The sequence below is a fragment of the Episyrphus balteatus genome, chromosome 2, assembly GCF_945859705.1.
Source record: "Episyrphus balteatus chromosome 2, idEpiBalt1.1, whole genome shotgun sequence".
Taxonomy (NCBI): domain Eukaryota; kingdom Metazoa; phylum Arthropoda; class Insecta; order Diptera; family Syrphidae; genus Episyrphus; species Episyrphus balteatus.
The window spans coordinates 11,775,106-11,794,740 of NC_079135.1; the positions used below are offsets into that span (position 1 = coordinate 11,775,106).

At 33.8% G+C, this 19,635-nt stretch overlaps 3 protein-coding genes across 3 annotated transcripts; 1 reads left to right on the forward strand and 2 right to left on the reverse strand.

Moving 5' to 3' along the window:
• Positions 1–1,615: 1,615 nt before the first annotated feature.
• LOC129910957 (RNA-binding protein 45-like) lies at positions 1,616–5,694 on the reverse strand. The gene is made up of 9 exons (XM_055988567.1): positions 5,244–5,694; positions 4,997–5,185; positions 4,562–4,938; positions 4,439–4,502; positions 2,907–3,001; positions 2,729–2,847; positions 2,485–2,655; positions 2,369–2,432; positions 1,616–2,142 (listed from the first exon to the last, which is right to left on the reverse strand). Exons 1-8 carry the CDS (start codon positions 5,549–5,551, stop codon positions 2,376–2,378), a joined length of 1,380 nt encoding a protein of 459 aa, XP_055844542.1. The 5' UTR covers positions 5,552–5,694; the 3' UTR covers positions 1,616–2,142; positions 2,369–2,375.
• A 2,089-nt stretch (positions 5,695–7,783) lies between these two features.
• On the forward strand, positions 7,784–8,569 carry LOC129909137 (MIP18 family protein galla-2). Its single transcript, XM_055986109.1, has 2 exons — positions 7,784–8,025; positions 8,090–8,569. The coding sequence occupies exons 1-2, from the start codon at positions 7,905–7,907 to the stop codon at positions 8,437–8,439; spliced, it is 471 nt and encodes a 156-aa protein (XP_055842084.1). The 5' UTR covers positions 7,784–7,904; the 3' UTR covers positions 8,440–8,569.
• LOC129909136 (mitochondrial inner membrane protein OXA1L) lies at positions 8,441–17,345 on the reverse strand. The gene is made up of 3 exons (XM_055986108.1): positions 17,174–17,345; positions 16,032–17,088; positions 8,441–8,726 (listed from the first exon to the last, which is right to left on the reverse strand). The coding sequence occupies exons 1-3, from the start codon at positions 17,240–17,242 to the stop codon at positions 8,566–8,568; spliced, it is 1,287 nt and encodes a 428-aa protein (XP_055842083.1). The 5' UTR covers positions 17,243–17,345; the 3' UTR covers positions 8,441–8,565.
• Positions 17,346–19,635: the final 2,290 nt, after the last annotated feature.

Genomic DNA, 19,635 nt, shown 5'->3' on the forward strand with positions numbered 1-19,635 from the left:
ACAATAATTTGAAACTCGCTTTTTTTAACCCCTGCGATTTAAAGCTGCCAGACTTTTGAATTCGCTGTAAGGACGTATAAGTAGAGATTGCAATCCCGGGATGATTTTCTGATCCCGGGATTTCGGGATTTGAAAAATTGAATCCCGGGATTTGAAAAATATTTTCAGACTCAATTTGAGAGCCAAAAAAAACAAGTTTTATGGATTATTTTTTATTATTGAATGAACAAAGTATAAAAAAAAATACATTCTTCATAAAAAAAACAAACAAAACAAGTAAAACAAAAACAATATAGCTAACAAAAACTAAAAAATATTCCTAATAGAATAAAATATTCCTAATGGAATAAAATATATACTTCAAACTTTAATTAAAAATTAATTCAGTGTACAAAGTACAAACTGAATGAAGTTTAGTTAAGAACTACTTAAAATAATAAATAAATATTTAATTAACATTAAATAACACATTAACAATTTAGTGTTAATCATCACATTTGGAATTATTTTTATAATAAAAAAAAATTTTTATAATTGAAATAAAAAAGCAAAGCATCCAATGTTTTGTCTGCAAGTCAGCTTCTAAATTTTTTTCCAAAACTTGAAGCAGCTCGGTTTCAAAACTCGTTAATTAATTATTTATGTGCCTGCTCTAAGTATTTTCCTCTTATCCCGTCTTCAAGAAGCAACATCTTTCCTCTTATGCCGTTTTCAAAAAGCAGCATCTCTCATTTCATCAGCTGCTTCTATATTTTGGTGGGTCCTATGTTTTTGAGACTATTTTTCATTTTCTAATTTTTCTGTCAAGGAAAGATGCTCTTCGCAGCTTGGAACAGCAAAAGGTTCATTTTCTTGAATACTGACAGCACGCACACGTTTGATGTAATTTGCTTTATTTTTTTTTTTGTTAGGACTCAAAAATAAATTTCTTATTTCTGGGCTTGAGTTTTCGAAAATTACTTTTTATTTGGGTTCTGTAGGTAAGCAAGAACACCAGAGAACTCGGCTCGCTGCCGGAAGCTCAAGCTATTAATTAAAGCTGTCTTCAATTGGTTATTGTTGAAGTTTTTGACTCTAGAAGAAATTTAAGAACACCACCAGCCAGCTGTACACAAGTTAGAATCTGAACGGCAAAGAGATTCAACTATTAATTTTTTTGGAGCCAGTACTTCAATAGTCTCATTTATTAAATCAAAATCTGTTTCTTCAAACCTTTTAGGGTAATTCAGATCGATAAGCGATTTTTGAAGGCTATTCCTCCTTGTTTTGCATTAAAGTAATAAGGAAAGTAATTTCCCATGTTCCTTTTCTACATATTTTTGCATAATTGTGTCATTTTTTGTATGCGAATATTTAGCCACCAATCCCGAAAATCCCGGGATTGGAGAGCTATAATCCCGGGATTTTCGGGATCAAAAACTGGGTCAGGATCCCGGGAAAAACAAAAATTATTTATTTATACTAATGTATATATTAGTCAGTTTTGGTGAAACTTGTATACATTACGTGCAAGACTTTCTGCTTCCGCCGAAGATGTTTCTAAAAATTGTTTAATCACAAAAATATTTTACTCATGTTTTAAATAATTATAAGAAGAATAAAAAAACACTGTATAGTTTTTCATTATTTTTATTGCATAGGTAAAAAGTTATATATATAATTATTTGTTTCGACCAATTCCTGGGTCATTCATTTGAAAAAAAAGTCATTCATACATTCATTTTAAGTTCTCGGGTCGTGTTATATGTCGTTTTTCGTTAAATTTTCGAATTAATACTTTTAAATAATTTTTGCTTCGTTCAGTGGTATTAAATAGTTCATTGTCTCGATATATTTTAATAAAAAAAAAAAACATTGAAGTTGTTTTAAAATACACGTCTATCATTAATTCATCAATTGTTTATCTCGTTCTTCTTTTTTAAGATTTTTCAGTAAAATGTGTTATAAGTAATACAATTTATATCATTGATGTCGCGTCTGGGTCACTCGGTCCGTTTGGGTCTTGGTCATCATCAGTCAATTTCAGTTGTTTTTCATTCCCGTTTCCCGTTTAATTTTTTGTTCTGGTGTTCTTGTTATTAAATTTGATGTCAAAACTAAACGCTTTTATTCTGTCTACGTTTGTTTTTCAGGTAATACTGTCTGTGGAAAATAATAAAAGAAATACGAATAAAATTACAATGCCACAGCATTCGTGTAGAGAAAGAATTCAAAACCGAAAGTCAAACTTGGTATAATCGTTTGTTTAAAATTCCAATAGTCGTGCTGTTGTTTGCACTTCCTCAGTCATACTTACCATTCACCCAGTCAACTCTTCAGTCAATAGCTGAAAACTAGAAAAATAAAATTTTCAAAAATCATTACTTACTTAGGTTTTAAGCCCGACGAACTCGTTTGCGATTATTATCGTTAGGTTCCTCAGCATCCATGACCTTTAAACGAAACATTTAAAAACTTATTTTCTAAAATACTATACAAATCTACCTTAAGCTTGGAGCTACAAATCTCAGCTCCATTTAAAGTATCAATGGCATTTTGAGCACTATCTCCACGAGCATATTTAACATAGCCACAATTGCGATTGGGAAGCAGGTAAACATCAATAAGACTGCCAAAACAAGAGAACACGTTCTTCAAAATTGCTTGTGGAATACTCTGAAAAGAATAGATGGAATCAAATTGTAAAAAATGTAAAATTCTAATTCAACAATGAATTCAAATTGCATACCGATGAGAGTACAATAAAAAGCCTGCGAGCAACTGGCGCATCTGCAGAAGCCATTGGGGCTGCTGGTGGCAAGTTAACACTGCACATGGAATTATGATTACGTTCCAAGGAAACGGGCACTATAAAGGAAAATTTTGATTAGATTTTAAATGGGAATTACAATTTCAAGAATACTGACCATTCATCATAGAATTGTCCAAGCGGGGATTTATAACTGAGAATTTTACAATCATTCTCTCACCAATCGGGTACTCCAAGCCATGGATCTTCTCTCTAAAACAGAAAATCATTAAAAAATGTTAAAAATCATCACTTGATCATACAAAGTGGCTCGTAAGAGGGATTTTTAAAGTAAAAAAGTAAATCACAATGAAGGATGAATACAACATGCATTTGTTGGTATTGAAAAGAAGACGACTTAAATAGGCTTTGCTGTTAAACAAGACTAAAAGAAAATATATGAAAATAAAATATATAATAATAATGAAATCAGGTTCATGGATCACTCTTCGGCCTCAGGCATTTGAGACGTAAAGCCCTTTCTGAAAGAAACATGGAAGCCCTGTCCCAGACTAACCATCCTGTTCCCACATACAGTAGGTAGGCAGGTGAGTAGTAGCAAAATTCTGATACGAATAGAATTGGTGATAAGGCCGATTGATAAAAACGGATGAAGACTGTACTGACAGATTTTTTTATGGAGAAGAAGGTGTCATACAAACAATAAGATGCTGTCGGGGAATCAAGTGGTACAACATGGAAAAGGAAAAAGGCAAAGCATTTATCTCTATTATGAGAAATTGTCTGTGCCAAACAACCAATAGACTTGAAAACAAAGAATGTAGAGTTCATAGTACATATGTGGGAATCTCAACAAAGAACTTTGGTGTTTTCATAAACGTCGGAAATCTGCGTTAGAAAAATCGTCTTTCTGCTTTGTTGCATTAATGAACACACAAATTTTGCAGAATATTTGCAGGCCTAAACGTCAGAAAAAAACTATAAAAAGTGACCACAGAATGAGTTTTGTTTAATAAGAAAAAAATATTTCCTTTTTCAGTTCCCAAAAATATAGTTTTTAATAACACGGAAAATTTGTAAATTTTGTTACATTAGGGTGGTCTAAAAAAATACATATTTTTTCTTCTACTTTTAATAGCGAAATAAAAAAACGAGTGGTTCACATTTGAAACAAATTATCGATTAAAAAAAAATATTTTTCATTAGGGTGTTCAGAAAAGTTATTTTTGCGTTTAAAAAAAATTAGTTTTTTATGTTTTACATACTTTCTCTGCAATAAAAATAAATTTTCTTTCAATAATAAAAAAAAAATGTTGAATGGAAATTTTTTTTTTCTTCGATAATTTGATCAAACAACTTTAGAAGATAACATTTTTTAGAGCCACCTTAGTATGAAAAAAAATCAATTTAAACATTGATGTATCAAAAACACAACTTGGAAATTTTCGGCCTAAAATGTCATAGACAAAACAAATGCAAAGACATCTTCATTGAATTGTCCTTATTTAGGAACAATTCAAATCCAGGAGACCTACCGACGCACGTTCCCAGAGATCAACCCAGCGAACCTAATAAGTGAAGTCATAATGTGAAGCAGTTACGTTGGAGAATTGTGATAAATAAGCTAGAAACTTAAAAATAATATGCTTGCGAGGCACGGCTCAGCTCGTCTGAACAAATTAAACTTACTTTGCATAAATTGCAGCTTCTGGAGTGTTATAAGCGACAGTTGCTTCATTTGTTCTGGGTCCATCTGAAACAAAACAAACCATTTAAAAAGCTGATCTCAAAATTAACATCATTCTTCCAAACCTTCTCTAGTTATCTGACAATAGTCCAAACCTGGTACAATGTCAAACAAGCGCCAAAGTTGATCCTGGTTAATGTTACAACTGCAAATTACATCCAGAGTAGTAGTTTGTTGATCATTAGAACTTTGCATCTTTAGAAATGATGCCATTTCGCTGCTGGCATTATTCATATTGTTGCCATTATTATTGCCCCAATCGCTGTTGCGATTGAAGGACTCATCACGATGCCTATCACGTCCATCTCGACCACCATCACGGCCACTATCACGTCCGCCATCACGACCACCACCATCTCGGTTTCGAGAAACCTTTGGTTCGGCAAATACAGCTTTGTATTTGGCTGGGCAATTCTCAAAAGCAAGAGCGGCGTGGTAAAAGCTAGTTTCAAAATGTTCAATATTCAATGAAAACAACAAATTCAATCAGTAAACCTTACCTGTCGTATTTGACATAAGCAAAACCTTTGGAATTTCCTGTTTGTCGATCTTGCATAACCGAAACAGAAGCTACATCTCCATATTTCTCGAATTCTTCGCGAATGTCGTCCTCGGTGGCATTTTTGGGAACGACAATGAAGAGACGAACGTATCTGTCGGGTTCGTTATCTGTCCGCCCTTGATTTTTACTAAAAAAGATACAAAATTAGGAATTTGTCTAGACAAAGCCAATGATAAACTAATTACTTTGCTGCAACAATAACTTTAACAGGACGATCGAACTTGCCGATACGTTTTCCATTCATTTCCTCTTGTGCCTGAGCGGCTTCTGAGGTTTTGGAAAACTTCACATAAGCAATTCCTTTGTTGTCGCCAGTCTTTTTGTCCTTCACCACCCAAACATCTTCAATATCACCAAATTTACTGAATGCGTCACGGAGATCATCTTCCGTGTTTTCCTTGTTGCCGATGATGAAAAGCCGAGACATTGGAGGCTCATCTTGTTTATTTGAACTAGAGCGATCATCTCTATAGTTTGAGCGGAAATCAGACATTTTATTTGTAATTTAAAGGCAAAGCAAGAAAATTCGTATAAAATATTGAGTTTTCAGGTATTTTAATTAATATTTGTTGAAGAAACAAAATCCGAACCGCTCAGAGGAAACGACTTGAAAATGAATGGAAATTACAAATTACAAAAATACATACAGACAGATGAGATAAAAATGGAGTTAAAACGAGAGGAAAATGATGCTTCATGTGAAAGAGAAAAAAGATGAATGGCTGTATTCAGTGAAAATGATAAATAAAATATTAGGGCATGCTTAAACTACAGTACTTTTATAAAAGTTTTTAGTTTTTATTTTCGTTGAAGGAGATGATTTCAAAAACTTAATTAAGTTTTTTTTAAAGGAGTGTTTGTTTTTTTTTTAAATAAACATAAATATTCGGGTTTTTTTGCAATAAAATTAAAATAAATACATTGTAATTGGAACAATTTAATTTGAATAAAAAAGCGTTCCCCTATTTTTGTTTGATGTGAATTTAATTTTTGACATATTCTTAAAGGCTTAACTACATACACCACTTTTTGAAAAAGTACATTAGTGAAAATATTTTTTTTTGTGAAAAAGAGTATACAAATTGTTTTTTAAACCAAAAAATAAGCTTTCTGCATCATTTGTTTTAATTTTCCAGCCCGAAAAACTATACAAAAATCAGTTTGAAAATTTTCACTTTTGTACTTTTTCACTTTTTGAGCCAATGTAGTTAATACTATGTTTCCACCTACGCTAAATCCGAGATTTAGCTAAGTAGATTTAGAATAAATCTCGAGATTTATTTTAAATCTACTTCGCTAAAACCTAGATTTGGGTTCAGCTACCCTAAATCTAAGGTTTTCACCTACTTTCAATCCGAGATTTAGAATAAAACTCGAGATTTGTGCTAAATCTACTTAGCTAAATCTCGGATTTAGCGTAGGTGGAAACATAGTATAAAAGGGTTAACTACATTGGCTCAAAAAGTGAAAGTAGTTAAGCCTAAAGGCTTAACTACATACACCACTTTTTGAAAAAGTACAAAAGTGAAAATATTTTTTTTTTCGCTAGCGCAGTTGTTTTGTGAAAAAGAGTATACAAATTGTTTTTTAGACCAAAAAATAAGCTTTCTGCATCATTTATTTTAATTTTTCATCCCGAAAAACTATACGGAAATGCGTTTGAAAATTTTCACTTTTGTACTTTTTCACTTTTTGAGCCAATGTAGTTAACCCTTTTTAACTACAATGACCTAAAAAGTGAAAAAGTGTGAAATTTACAAAAGTAAAAATTCTGTATTTCTTTCTAGTGCTGCTATTTTTTTTGGAAAAAAAAACTACAAAAATTGTTTTTTAAACCAAAAAATAAGCTTTTTGCATCATTAGCCGTTTTTTATTATCACTTGATCCATATAGATCATTAATTAAAATGTATTACAACAACTACATGAGATCTTGCTTTTCATCAGGATCACGAATCGTGATCTTGCTTTTCATCAGGATCACGAATCGTGATCTTGCAAGATCTCATGTAGTTGTTGTAATACAGTTTAATTAATGATCTATATGGATCAAGTGATAATAAAAAACGGCTATTATTTTTAATTTTGCGTTGGGAAAAACTATCACAAAATCAGTTTGAAAATGTTCACTTTTTGACTTTTTGCAAAAAGTGGCCGTTGTAGTTATACCTTTAACTTCAATGGCCTATAAAGTGAAAAAGTGGGCTTCAACATGGAGTTTTTTTTTCTGTCACCTGGGTTTCACATCAAAAAGCCTAACATTTCAAACGTATTTATTTTACTTTATTTGTACTTTTTTAGGTATGGATTTTTTTCATGCCCTCACCACTACCGCATACCTTGCCAGTGTAGTCGAACTTTAAAGGCTTGGCCACACCGGAGGGTACATGCGGTAGCGGTACGGGTAATTGTATGAAAAAAATTCCAAACTGACACATCAACGTTCAGATGTGGAATTTTTTTCATACAATTACCCGTACCGCTACCGCATGTACCCTCCGGTGTGGCCAAGCCTTAAGGCTTGGCCGAACATCTGAACGTTGATGTTTCAGTTTGGAATTTTTTTCATACAATTACCCGTACCGCTACCGCATGTACCCTCCGGTGTGGCCAAGCCTGAAAAAATCTTCAATTCAAAAATCGTCGAATTAAAATCCCGAATATGACCCTTAATTTTATACCAATCAAATCCAACTGCCATTCTTCTTTTCACTGAATGTATTCATTTGAACTGTCAAAAAAAAACCAAAATAAAATTCATAAAAAACTACGCAAAATAAATTTCACAACAAATAATTTTTCAATTTTCATTTTATTTAAACAAAAATACCTACATTTTTTTATAAAATGCCAACAGAAATTGAAAATATAAATCCAAATGTCTATGGCAAGTGCAAGGAAAGAGAAACAACAGCTGACGAAGAAAACGAAAGCATTCCCGATCCATTTGATTCGCGTGAAATTTTTGGTAAGCCAAAAATTACTCCATTTGCCTAAAAAATAAAATAAAATAAAAATCTTCCCAAAATCAGATCTTATCCGAAGCATCAATGACCCTGAACATCCTCTGTCCCTAGAGGAACTCCACGTCGTCCAAGAAGATCTCATCAAAGTCAACGACGAAGCCAACGAAGTCTCTATCCATTTCACACCAACAATCCCGCACTGCAGCATGGCCACCCTAATCGGCTTATCTATCCGAGTCAAACTTCTTCGCTCGCTTCCGCCAAGATTCAAAGTCAACGTTGAAATAACCCCTGGAACTCATGCTTCCGAAATGGCTGTCAACAAGCAGTTGGCCGACAAAGAAAGAGTTGCCGCCGCTTTGGAAAACAAACACCTTGCCGAGGTCATTAACCAATGCATTGCCACTAAAGGCTAAATCAATTGATTTTTCCTAACAAAAACGCAAGCGTAACAGTTTTTTTTATTTTCTGTACATATACAAGTTTTGTTATTTTGAATTCCTTAAAAGCTAATTAAAGTCCACACCCGCGCGGAGGTTCTATTAATCCTTTCTTTTCACTTCCACCGTTGTGGCGGGTGGTGCTTTGGTTGGATCGTATTTGAATGTCTTCACTAGAGGGCCTCTGCCTGCCTTGGCAAAGCGTATCTGATCAATTTGTTGTCGTTCTTCGATTTGTCGGGTAATTTTCATATTGCTCCAAGCTGAAATGAACCAAAAACAGTAAAATGGCATAATCTTTGGGGGTTGGGGTCAAAATTCTGCGGGGGTCAAAATTGTGCTTCCAAAAATCAGTTTTTTAATATTCTACTTTTCATAATTCTATTTTACAAAATTCTCCAAAAAATAAAAAAAATAAGCGCGCGGTTTTTAACATTTTCCAAATCCTTTTTTAATTTTGTTCAGATTATTATAAAATGATCTTCTACTGCTTATTTTGATGAATTCTGAAGTCAAAATTTTACTGGCACCTCACGTTTTTGAAATATTTTAATATTAACAGGTCAAAAAAGCTTTTTTATTTGTACTTTTGGCGAAGACGATAGTAACATGGAGACTGAAGAGCAGGCCAGCAGTCAAGATGCCCAACCCGCAGCCGTAGTTGAAAATCAAAAATGGTGCCCCTACATCTACATCACAGGTTTAAAATCTAGTGTTATACGTAACTTTATTTTATCCGATTTTGCTAGTGAAATTAATAATAATAAAGTAGTATTAAGAACTGACGGGTATGGTAGAGTTCAAGTCCGTGTCAAAAACCCTGATTTACATTCCGTCCTTTTTAACAATTTTAAAAAGTCAAAAAATGTGGAAGGCCACTCCTTCACTCCCAAATCCTTACGTAATCCATCTATTCTTCTCAAAGGCCTTGCAGGTTGTTTCCCTCCTTCAGATGTCAGAGAGGAATTACTTAGAATAGACAATTCACTAAATATTATTCAAATTAAACCCTTCACCACCAAGTGGTCGAAAGATAATAAATATGACTTAGATATTTTCCTATGTACAGTTAACAGCAATGAAGACATCGTTAAACTCAGAAAAATCAAAATTGTTTTACACCACAGAATTTGGTGGGACTCTATTAAAAGGGAGGGCCCGATTCAATGCTTTAATTGTCAAAGATTCGGACATGGTAGCAGATACTGTGCCTACGAGTCTCGTTGCGTTAAATGTGGGAAAAATCACGAAGCTAATCAAACCGAAGATTGCACAAATAAAGCAAATGATGAGGGTTCTCCCTCACAAGTCTTTTGCATTAACTGTGAGCAAGCAGGTCACCCAGCTAGCTTTAGCCAGTGTCCGAAAAGATTACTACATATTAAAAATCAAGAAATTAAAGCTGAATCTAGCAATACTATAAAAATTACACGTTTCGCTGAAGTTAACTCTTCAGCAACACCTTTTATTACATCAAACAACTCATATGCTGCTACAGCAAAAAAAGTTCTTCAGCCTCGAACATCTGGGCCTCGTAAATCTTCTGCTGGTGTTGGAGAATCCTCTATTTTTGGGGACTTCTTAAACGAATCAATCAAACTTTTCGGTGTCCCTATTAACATTCTGATTGGTAAGGTTAAATCCTTTTGGCCAGAGTATAAACAACTCAATGAACAAGACAAACCGGGGGCGTATCTCGGTTTCATTGCCTCTCTTTCACCATGAACATGAAAGCCCTCTCTATCAACATTAACTCGCTAATCTCTACAGAAAAATGTTCCGACCTGCGCCTTCTAATTGAAGACATTAGACCCACTGTGGTTCTTATACAAGAAACTCATTTAAAAACTTTTCATAGAAGATATTTTGATAACTATAAATTCATTAGAAATGATTCAGGTGTTGGGACTGGAGTTTTAATTAAAGACTCTATTCAACACTCAATCATACCCTTTAACAATAATGTTATTTCAGCCACAATTATTAGCATTCAATCTTATGATTCCCATGGTCAGTTAGATAAAATTGCTTTAGTTTCGATTTATATTCCAGGTAATTCTGGGCAATGTTTACAACAAGCCCTGGATGATCTGTTTGATGCGTTAACAGGTTACAGTCACTTTATTATTGGTGGTGACTTTAATTCCCGTCACCCTTTTTGGGGAGATAATGTCACCAACGTAAACGGCCACAACCTCTTTGATTGGTATCAGAATAACCTCTTTCGCACAGACATCACTTCGCCGGGCGAACCAACTTTTCCAAGGTCATCATCACATATTGATTTTTTTTTAACCTCTCCAAGTCTTACTTCTAGCTCTGTCCAGCAACAAAATTATTCTTGCGTCACTCTAGACGCCATCTCTGATCACTTTTCGGTTCTTTTAGCTTTAAACATCATCAATTTCAACCCCATCCCTGATATACAAGAGCACCCTATTTCATTTAAAAACACTAATTGGAACCACTGTAATAGAGAATTAGTAACTATTACCAATAGTCATTCCATCCCAAATGACGTTAATCTCTCAAATTTTGAAATAGATAATCAAATTGAGTTTCTCACAAACGCCCTTAACACCTGTATGATTAACCACTCTTCTATTCAAAAAATCAAAAGCTCTTACAAAAACATTAGTTCAGACACCTTAAACTTTATGAAAACTAGAAAGATTTGGAAAAGGCAGTTGAAACGCATTTTCCATAGCAATGGAAACCGTTTAAACTCTAACTACCTAGAACTCTCTGCTCGTATTTCATGCTTAAGTAAAATCATTAAAGATAAAATTCGAATTGATCTCAACGAAAACCTTAAAACCAGACTTCGAAACCTTAAACCCTCACCTATGGTTTTTAAAGAAATAAATCAAATAACTGGCCGTAAAAATAAATCTAATCCATCTGAAATTCCAATTGTATTCAGAAACAGCACTCTTTCCACTGATTCCGAAAAAGTAATCGCTTTTCAAAATTTTTTCACTGATCTGTATTCAAATCAAAATCTTCGTATCAATCCGGTCACTGCTGTTGAAATAGCTACTTCAAAAAATGCATTTTTAGCTTGGAATAATAATCCAACCATCTCTTTCTTTTCAATTACTAACAAATCTGATCTTCAATCTTCTAGTGAATTTGTTTCTACTGACTTTATCAAATCAACAATCATGAGTTTAAACAATAAAAAATCTTCTGGTCCTGACAAAATTTCAAATTTCTTTTTAAAAAAATGTTGTAATTCAATTTTAAAATTTTTGACTATTATCATTAACAATTGCCTAAATAATTTCTACTTCCCAAATATGTGGAAAGAGGCTATCCTTCTGCCAATCAAGAAAAAAGGTTCTTCCAATGATATTGAAAACTTTAGACCAATTTCACTTCTTTCCAACTTAGGGAAAATTCTTGAGAGAGCTATATACAGACAAATCGAAACCTTTTGCCAAGATAATAACATTATTCCAAACACCCAATTTGGGTTTAAGAAATTCCACTCTACGGAACACGCCATCATGTACCTCGAAAATATAATACTTGAAAACCTTCGAAAAAGAGAGTGCACTGTCACTTGCTCATTGGACTTAAAAAAAGCATTCGACTCAGTGTGGCATGATGGCCTCATTTCCAAAATGATTTCCCTGAATTTTCCAACTAACTCGATAAAAATCATTTCTAATTTCCTGTCAAACAGATCTTTTAAAGTCAAAATTGGTTCGACCTTTTCAGAAGCTATTCAAATTTTCGCCGGGATCCCTCAAGGTTCCTTCTTGGGCCCCTTTTTATACAATATCTTCATTCATGATTTACCCTCTTCACTCGGACATTCACAAAGCATACAATACGCAGACGATACGGTTATTTTTGCCTCTTCTGAAAGACCTCACGATGCCTTAAATTTTATTAAAAGTCATGTCGAAAGACTTGTCGACTACTTTAACTACTGGGGCATATCCATCAATTATCAAAAAAGCGAGTTGATTTGTTTTAGAAACGCTTCCCCTCGTGGTCATCACTTAGCAGTGAGAGAAAGCAAGCAACTCAAACTTTTTATTAATGGAAATCTGATCCCACTTAAAAAACAGATAAAATATCTTGGAATTAACTTCCATGAGAGACTAAGAATGAACCCCCACGCTCGTATCGCTCTTAATAAAAGTAAAGCTGCAGCAGCTCAGCTTAAATTTCTCTTCAGATCTTCCTTTGTGGACAAAAGCACCAAACTCCTCCTATATAAAACACTTATCAGACCTATCCTCTCATACGGCTTCATTTCATGGTTTAAAATTTCTCCAACTGTAGCTAAAGAACTTCAAATATTCGAAAGATATGTCTTAAGATTCTGTATAAACAAACATAGACGACCAGGTGGAAAATGGTATAAAAATGCTATCATATATGGCGAGTCAAATACGATACCTTTACTCTCATACCTTTTCGACCTGGTTACGAAAAGAATTCGTTCTTTTAGTTATCATGACAACCCCCTGATTAGAAATGTATATACAGCTAATATTGAATTTGCCATTGAAGATAGGTATTATGCATCTCCAATTAGCTTGGCGAACCCCTCGTCTTCCCAATTATTTCAACTTCATGACAACGAATTCCTCTCTGACTTCTATGGGAGGGGCAATCCAAATGTATATAGAGGCTAATAGATGGAACTCAACTCATTCAAACACTTTTTGTGGCTTTTATTTTCAAATTAAAATGTTAACACACTTGAACAATTCCAGATCTCAAAAATTTTTTTAAATAATGTACAAATTTTAAACTTTATGAAAATTCTAAATTATTTGCTTTATTTAACTAAATGAACAATGTACAAATTTTATAAAACTAAACTCTATACCATGTATAATGAAAAATTTATGTAATACCTTTTGTGGTATGATGCATTTATCGACTCGTGTCAATGAGGGGACTTTTGTGTCCTTTTTGGCACGAGTCGATATCTGCCTCTTGTTAATTTGTTAATTTTTTTTTATCTAGTTTTAAGTACTCAATCACAATATGTACATTCTGAAAAGTGCCCTGAGCAACACTTAAACACATATGTAACTAGTCAAGTTATTTACTATTTTTTCAAAAGATAATGTAAATCTTTTTATAATAATTTGAATGTATGAGCTAGACCAATTCAAAGTCAGCAATAAAACCTAGTATAAGTTTTTCTACTTTTATAAATCAAATGTTAAAAAAAAGAAAGTCTCAATAAACTTAAATTGAATTGAATTGAATTTTGTACTTTTGGCGTCGAATTATATCTCCGTTAATTTTTTTTTTTTTGCAAAGGAATCTCAAAAAGTCATATTTTATTGCCTTAAGCCTAGTACGCTGCTGAAGCGAAACGAAATTTTCCATACAAAATTTTAGAGCGGGCGGCCACTGCACAAACGCTCAACTCATCGAGCTAAAGAAAATTTCAAATGAGAAGTGAAAGAGGGCTATTAGTAGTTACGAAAACCACAGGTCTTCCCGTTCGCATCCTGGCACGATTGGCGTGGTAAAGTGCATTGTGCATCTCATAGAGTTAAAAGACAATATTGGTGTCAAATTAAAGGTGATATTGTCAGCTATCAAAATTCAGAGGTCTTCCTGGTGAAAGTCTGGCAGTTTTGTCATGCAGCCCGTTTTAAGGTTAGAAGCGATGAAAGTGAGTTTTTTCATAAAGTCTTGTTTTTTGGTATTTTGGTCGATGAGTTAAGGAGTTTTTTCACTATAAAATAAAAACAAGAGTTATTGGCATTTGAATATGAAACGATGTTTTGGAAAAAGCTTGATAAATTATTAACAATGACCCAAAGTATATACAAAACTACGAATAATTCAGGAAAAAGTCTCAAATAATACGCTGCGCCCCTTACAACTTACCGAATTAAAAGGCGAATTTAATTTCAAATTAAAGCTAATAATGTCTTTTTTTGAAAACCAGAGGTCTTCCAAGCCAAAAATTGGACGTTAGGTCACGCAGCTTGATTTAAGGTAAGGATCGTTTTTCACTTGTAACGTTCCTCCAGGCTGGGGGTGAAATGTCAAGACTACGATAAAATAATAAATAATTTTTTGTACTAATCCAGTAACTAACTAGGCATTATTCAGCCCTATCGAGGTATCCGTTCGGAGAAATTTTTTTTCCGATTTGTTCGAAATCGGAGAATCTTCTATCGAGGTATCCGTTCCGATTGACATATCGGAGAATCTTCCGATGAAACATGACGCCCATCAACGCATTGCGATGAAGTGTGCTCAGCAAAGACTTTTTTAAAGTTGTGCTTTGAATTTCATCGGAAATTCTCCGACACAAAATAGTTGCGGAATATTTTCACAAAAATTGAATTTCACAGAAAAAAAAATATAAAAATGTAAATATAATTTTGATTTTTTAGTGTAGATTAATAAAAAACAGCGACAAAGCCTCAGCAAGAGAGGTTGGTTGAAATTAAGAAGACTTGAGCATCACAAGGATTTTAATTTATTGAAGTAACTAACTAGGCATTATTCAGCCCTATCGAGGTATCCGTTCGGAGAAATTTTTTTTCCGATTTGTTCGAAATCGGAGAATCTTCTATCGAGGTATCCGTTCCGATTGACATATCGGAGAATCTTCCGATGAAACATGACGCCCATCAACGCATTGCGATGAAGTGTGCTCAGCAAAGACTTTTTTAAAGTTGTGCTTTGAATTTCATCGGAAATTCTCCGACACAAAATAGTTGCGGAATATTTTCACAAAAATTGAATTTCACAGAAAAAAAAATATAAAAATGTAAATATAATTTTGATTTTTTAGTGTAGATTAATAAAAAACAGCGACAAAGCCTCAGCAAGAGAGGTTGGTTGAAATTAAGAAGACTTGAGCATCACAAGGATTTTAATTTATTGATCACGCTGACACATGTGTCAAATGAATGCGATTGTATAGGTACTTTATTTTTTTTGTTCAGAAGTGGATACCTTAAAAGAAATGTAAATGAAAATAACGCTGCTGGTACCGAAAGGGATTTTTTTTGTCAATGAATTTTAAAAAAATATTTGCGACAGGTAACAAAAACTTATAGGAAACTACTAATGTTGAATTACTTTAATCAGGTGTGTTTTTTTTAGCAAACGCATATGCTTTAAAAAAATAAACAGAATTGGCAGATTTTTCTTTTTTCAAATATAAGCTGGCAGAATTCTGTGGCCACAACCAATAACCGCTTAAAATTTGAGTGGTCTTATGATTCTTTCCAATTCTAATTCTATATGTACTTAATTTTTTAACTATAAAAAAAATTCTCTAGATCGAGTTAAGAAAAGATTAAGTTTTTGTTGTTGTTTAAAAAATGCAGCATTATAAAGTAAAACTAATTTTTTGTTTTTTTTTTTTTTTTGACCTTAGCGGTTATTGGTTGTGGCTACATAACTTTAAAAAGCGGAATTTAAAAAACAGATTTTTAAAATATAGAATAGAAAAAAAGCAGAATTTTGAAAAACAGAATTTTCGCTAAAAAGGCAGACTTTTCAAAACTATAATTTTGAAGTCAGAATTTTGACCCGCTCCCAATCTTTGGTTGGATTTGACTTACATTCTTTAATTCCTGAGACGAATCCAGTTTTCTTCTTTTTCATTGGTAGATTCTCTGGTCTGTGGGTAATCAATTTGTCGATTTTGAAGTATTCTCTTACAGCGGGAATCTTCAAAATGGCAACTTGTCCAAGAGAAATGAAATTACTGCAAGTCCAGTAGCATAGAATGGCAGCTGGGAAGTTCATGGTGAAGGGAAAGATGACAACAGGCAGAGCACGCAGCACGTATTTCATTACGTGCATGTTTTGTGCCGACAAACGTGCACTGTCTGTTCCAATTTCGATGGTTAAATAGAGTGTAGCACTCGTGATGGCTGGCAAAAGAAAGTAAGGATCTGCAATAGTCAGATCTGTGAACCACCAGAGACCACCATCACGCAGTGATTCCACAGGAGTGTTGGCCATTGCTCGCAATCCCATGAAAAAGGAAATGAAGAGTGGAGCTTGTGCCAATGGCACAACCATATTCTTCAGTGGATTCAATTGCTTTTCCTTCATGAAAAGCATCATTTCCTGTGCGTAGCGTGCGCTCTCGATGGCATCGCCCGTTTGACGGGCTTCGGTCATCTTCAGTTGCAAGACCTGCAACTGGGGCATGTGATTGTTCATCTTTGCCGCGTTTCTCTGTGAAACTATGACCAAGGGAAAGATGAGTGTACGGACGACGGCTGTGCCGATAGCGATTGCCGCCCACCAAGGCACATCGAGACCAATGTGAAGGTATTCCATGCAGTTTTGGACCATGCCGACTGGAGACCATCCACCTAATCCCAATGAGGCAAATGTTGGTTCTCCAGCTGCATTAAGAACCTGTGTAGCCACTTCACTTAGCGACTGTGGCTCTGGAATAGGAGGAGCCTCTGGGATTTGTGTGAGGTCGATGATGTTTTTACCAGCAGCATCTTCGCTGGCAAAACGCACGCTAGCTAAACCATAAAGAGGTGTCAACTTTGAGACAATAGCAGGATCGATTGTCCTGATTGGTTGTCGACAATGTGCGATGTGTAGATCTCGATTGTTAGCCGAGGACAATGGTGTAATAACTGATCGAGTTGCCTACAAGAGAACACATAGATATTTGGTGATTATAGGTTAGGCGGGTTTGAATGGGTTTTTGTGTGTTAAATTTCATAATACTAACTTTTGATTGCATGCACATAAAGGTGGCATTTTTATTATTTAATACAATACGAATTTTGGTAGATAACATTTTATTTTTTTTATTGTTTTTTTGGTGTGTTATTTAACTTTATAGGATTTTTTTCAGCCGCAAAATGTTTTAAAAGGAAAATTTTTACCAGATGTTATTTGACAGATGACATTTCTTAATTGGTCGAAAAAGTTTTTGTGGAAGGTGAGGTTATGAAATTGTTAGAAGTTTGTATTGAACGGAACTTGAGGTGTTTTTGTCATAAGGGTGTAAACAGAGGTAGAAAGTGCGTTCTTTTACGAAGCTAGTAGTCGATTGTGGAAAATTGTGACGTATAGAAATTCAACGTGAAACTTTCCTTTTTTTACTAGTATAGTGCATACTTGGCTAGTATTTTCCTTTTTCTTCACTTTTTGTCTGTGTGCTAAATTCAAAGTTAGAAACAAAAATGATTTTGAGCTGGACCTGTCCAAATGTCGATTGATATTCTTGAATACATACGTTCGATCTGCATGCTAGCGCTAGTCTCTATAGTTTGTTTCAAATAGAGCCCAAATGAGATAGTTTCGCAAAATTGTCTCATTTTGCATGTGAAATCGTATTGGAAATTATTTCCTTTGACATTCGAAATGAAATATATATTTTGCGAAATTATTTTATTTCGGATTCAAAGTAAAAGGGGTAATCATGAAACGATGTAAGCTAAGGGTATACGTGGTAAAGTGGTAAATGTGTCAAAATGTTGTATGGGTTTGACAGATATTTACTATTTTACCAAGTTTACCCATAGTTTACACCGTTACATGAATGCCTCAATATAAAATGAATAAATATTAGGGGTATTCACGATCCGGTGTAACAAAAAAATGTAAAAATGTAAATGTAAAAATGCAAAATTTTGTTTTCTACTACTACAACTACAAAAGACAAATTTTGCACCATTGTATTTTATTTTTGCAATAGGGTTGGGGTATAGCAAAAGTGTAAAAGTGTAAAAAAAATTGTAGTTTGCATATTTGGTTGTTTTATTTTAAGAAAATGTTACACTTTTGCACTTTTACAACGATACAAGACCATTTGCATCGAATCGTGAATACCCCTATTAAGATAAAATCATGTGGGAAAAAGCCTGGAAATAGAGGCCTCTATGGTATGGCCTCTATCTGTCCCTATCTTTTTCTACTGATTAAATAGAGACGGCAATAGTCAAAACGTTAACGTATGATCGTAATCTTGTGCCGTAATTCAACCCAAGCTTCTCTCAACTGAAAAGAAGAAAATTGCTTATAGAAGTTTAAACTTGTTCAACAAAACTGTTAAAAAGTTGTTACAATGCCTTTGGCAGCGTACGAGGCTAAAATATTTAACCCAATTCACTCTGCCTTAAATATAAAATCTGCCTCATGATATAAAATCAGATCAAAACGAAATAAAAAAGAAAACTCTTCTTTTTTTAATTTTAGTTCTTTAACTTTCATAAGACTTGAATTAAAATGCTACCCAAGTTCTTTGGAAGCTCCAAGAATTTCTTTTGTTTCTGTTTTGATAAATTCGATAAGACTTTTGTTTTAAAAAGCTTTTCCAGCTCTTACGAAGCTATCTGTCAAATCTCACAGTTTCAGTAGAGCTTCCTGAAAGCTTCGTTTAAGCTTCTTAAGCCTAGTACGCTGCTGATGCGAAACGAAAAATTTTCAAGTCTCCAAAGTCGACAACGAAAATGCTAACAAAAAAAAATATATCATAGAGTATTCTGTCAAAATCAAAATAAAAAAATTCAAAATTAATTTAAAATCAAGAAAAATCAACAGAAAATAATTTTTAAAGCAGGAAATAAATGAATTAAAAGTGAAAAACCCGTCAACACTGCTCTTGGAGTCAAGAAAAATGGAACAGGACAGTAAAAAGTAAGTGACAAATAAGTGAAAACTCTCCAATTTTTTGCTAGAGCTGCGTACTGAAAAAACGAAAAGCAGAACGAAATTTTGTATGGAAAATTTCTTTTCGCTTCAGCAGCGTACTAGGCTTAAAAAGGAAAATTCTTTTTTTTTTTTTAATTTTTGTTCATCAATCTTCATAAGACTTGTATTGAAATGCTATACAAGCTCTTTGGAAGAATTTCCAAGAATTTCTTCTTTTTTTTGTTCCTATAATTTCGATGTTTTAAAAAGCTATGCAAGCTTTTACGAAGCTGTCTGTCAAATCTCACAGTTTCCAGTAGAGCTTCGTTAAAGCTTTTTACTACAGTGAGTGAGAAAATGGAAATTGACCCACTAACTACAAATTAGCAGCAAATTCCCATATACTAAACTTAAAAAAAAAAAAAATGTAAATGTGTTTATTCCTATAATTTCGATGTTTTAAAAAGCTATGCAAGCCATTACGAAGCTGTCTCTGTCAAATCTCACAGTTTCCAGTAGAGCTTCGTTAAAGCTTCGTTTAAGCTTCTTACTACA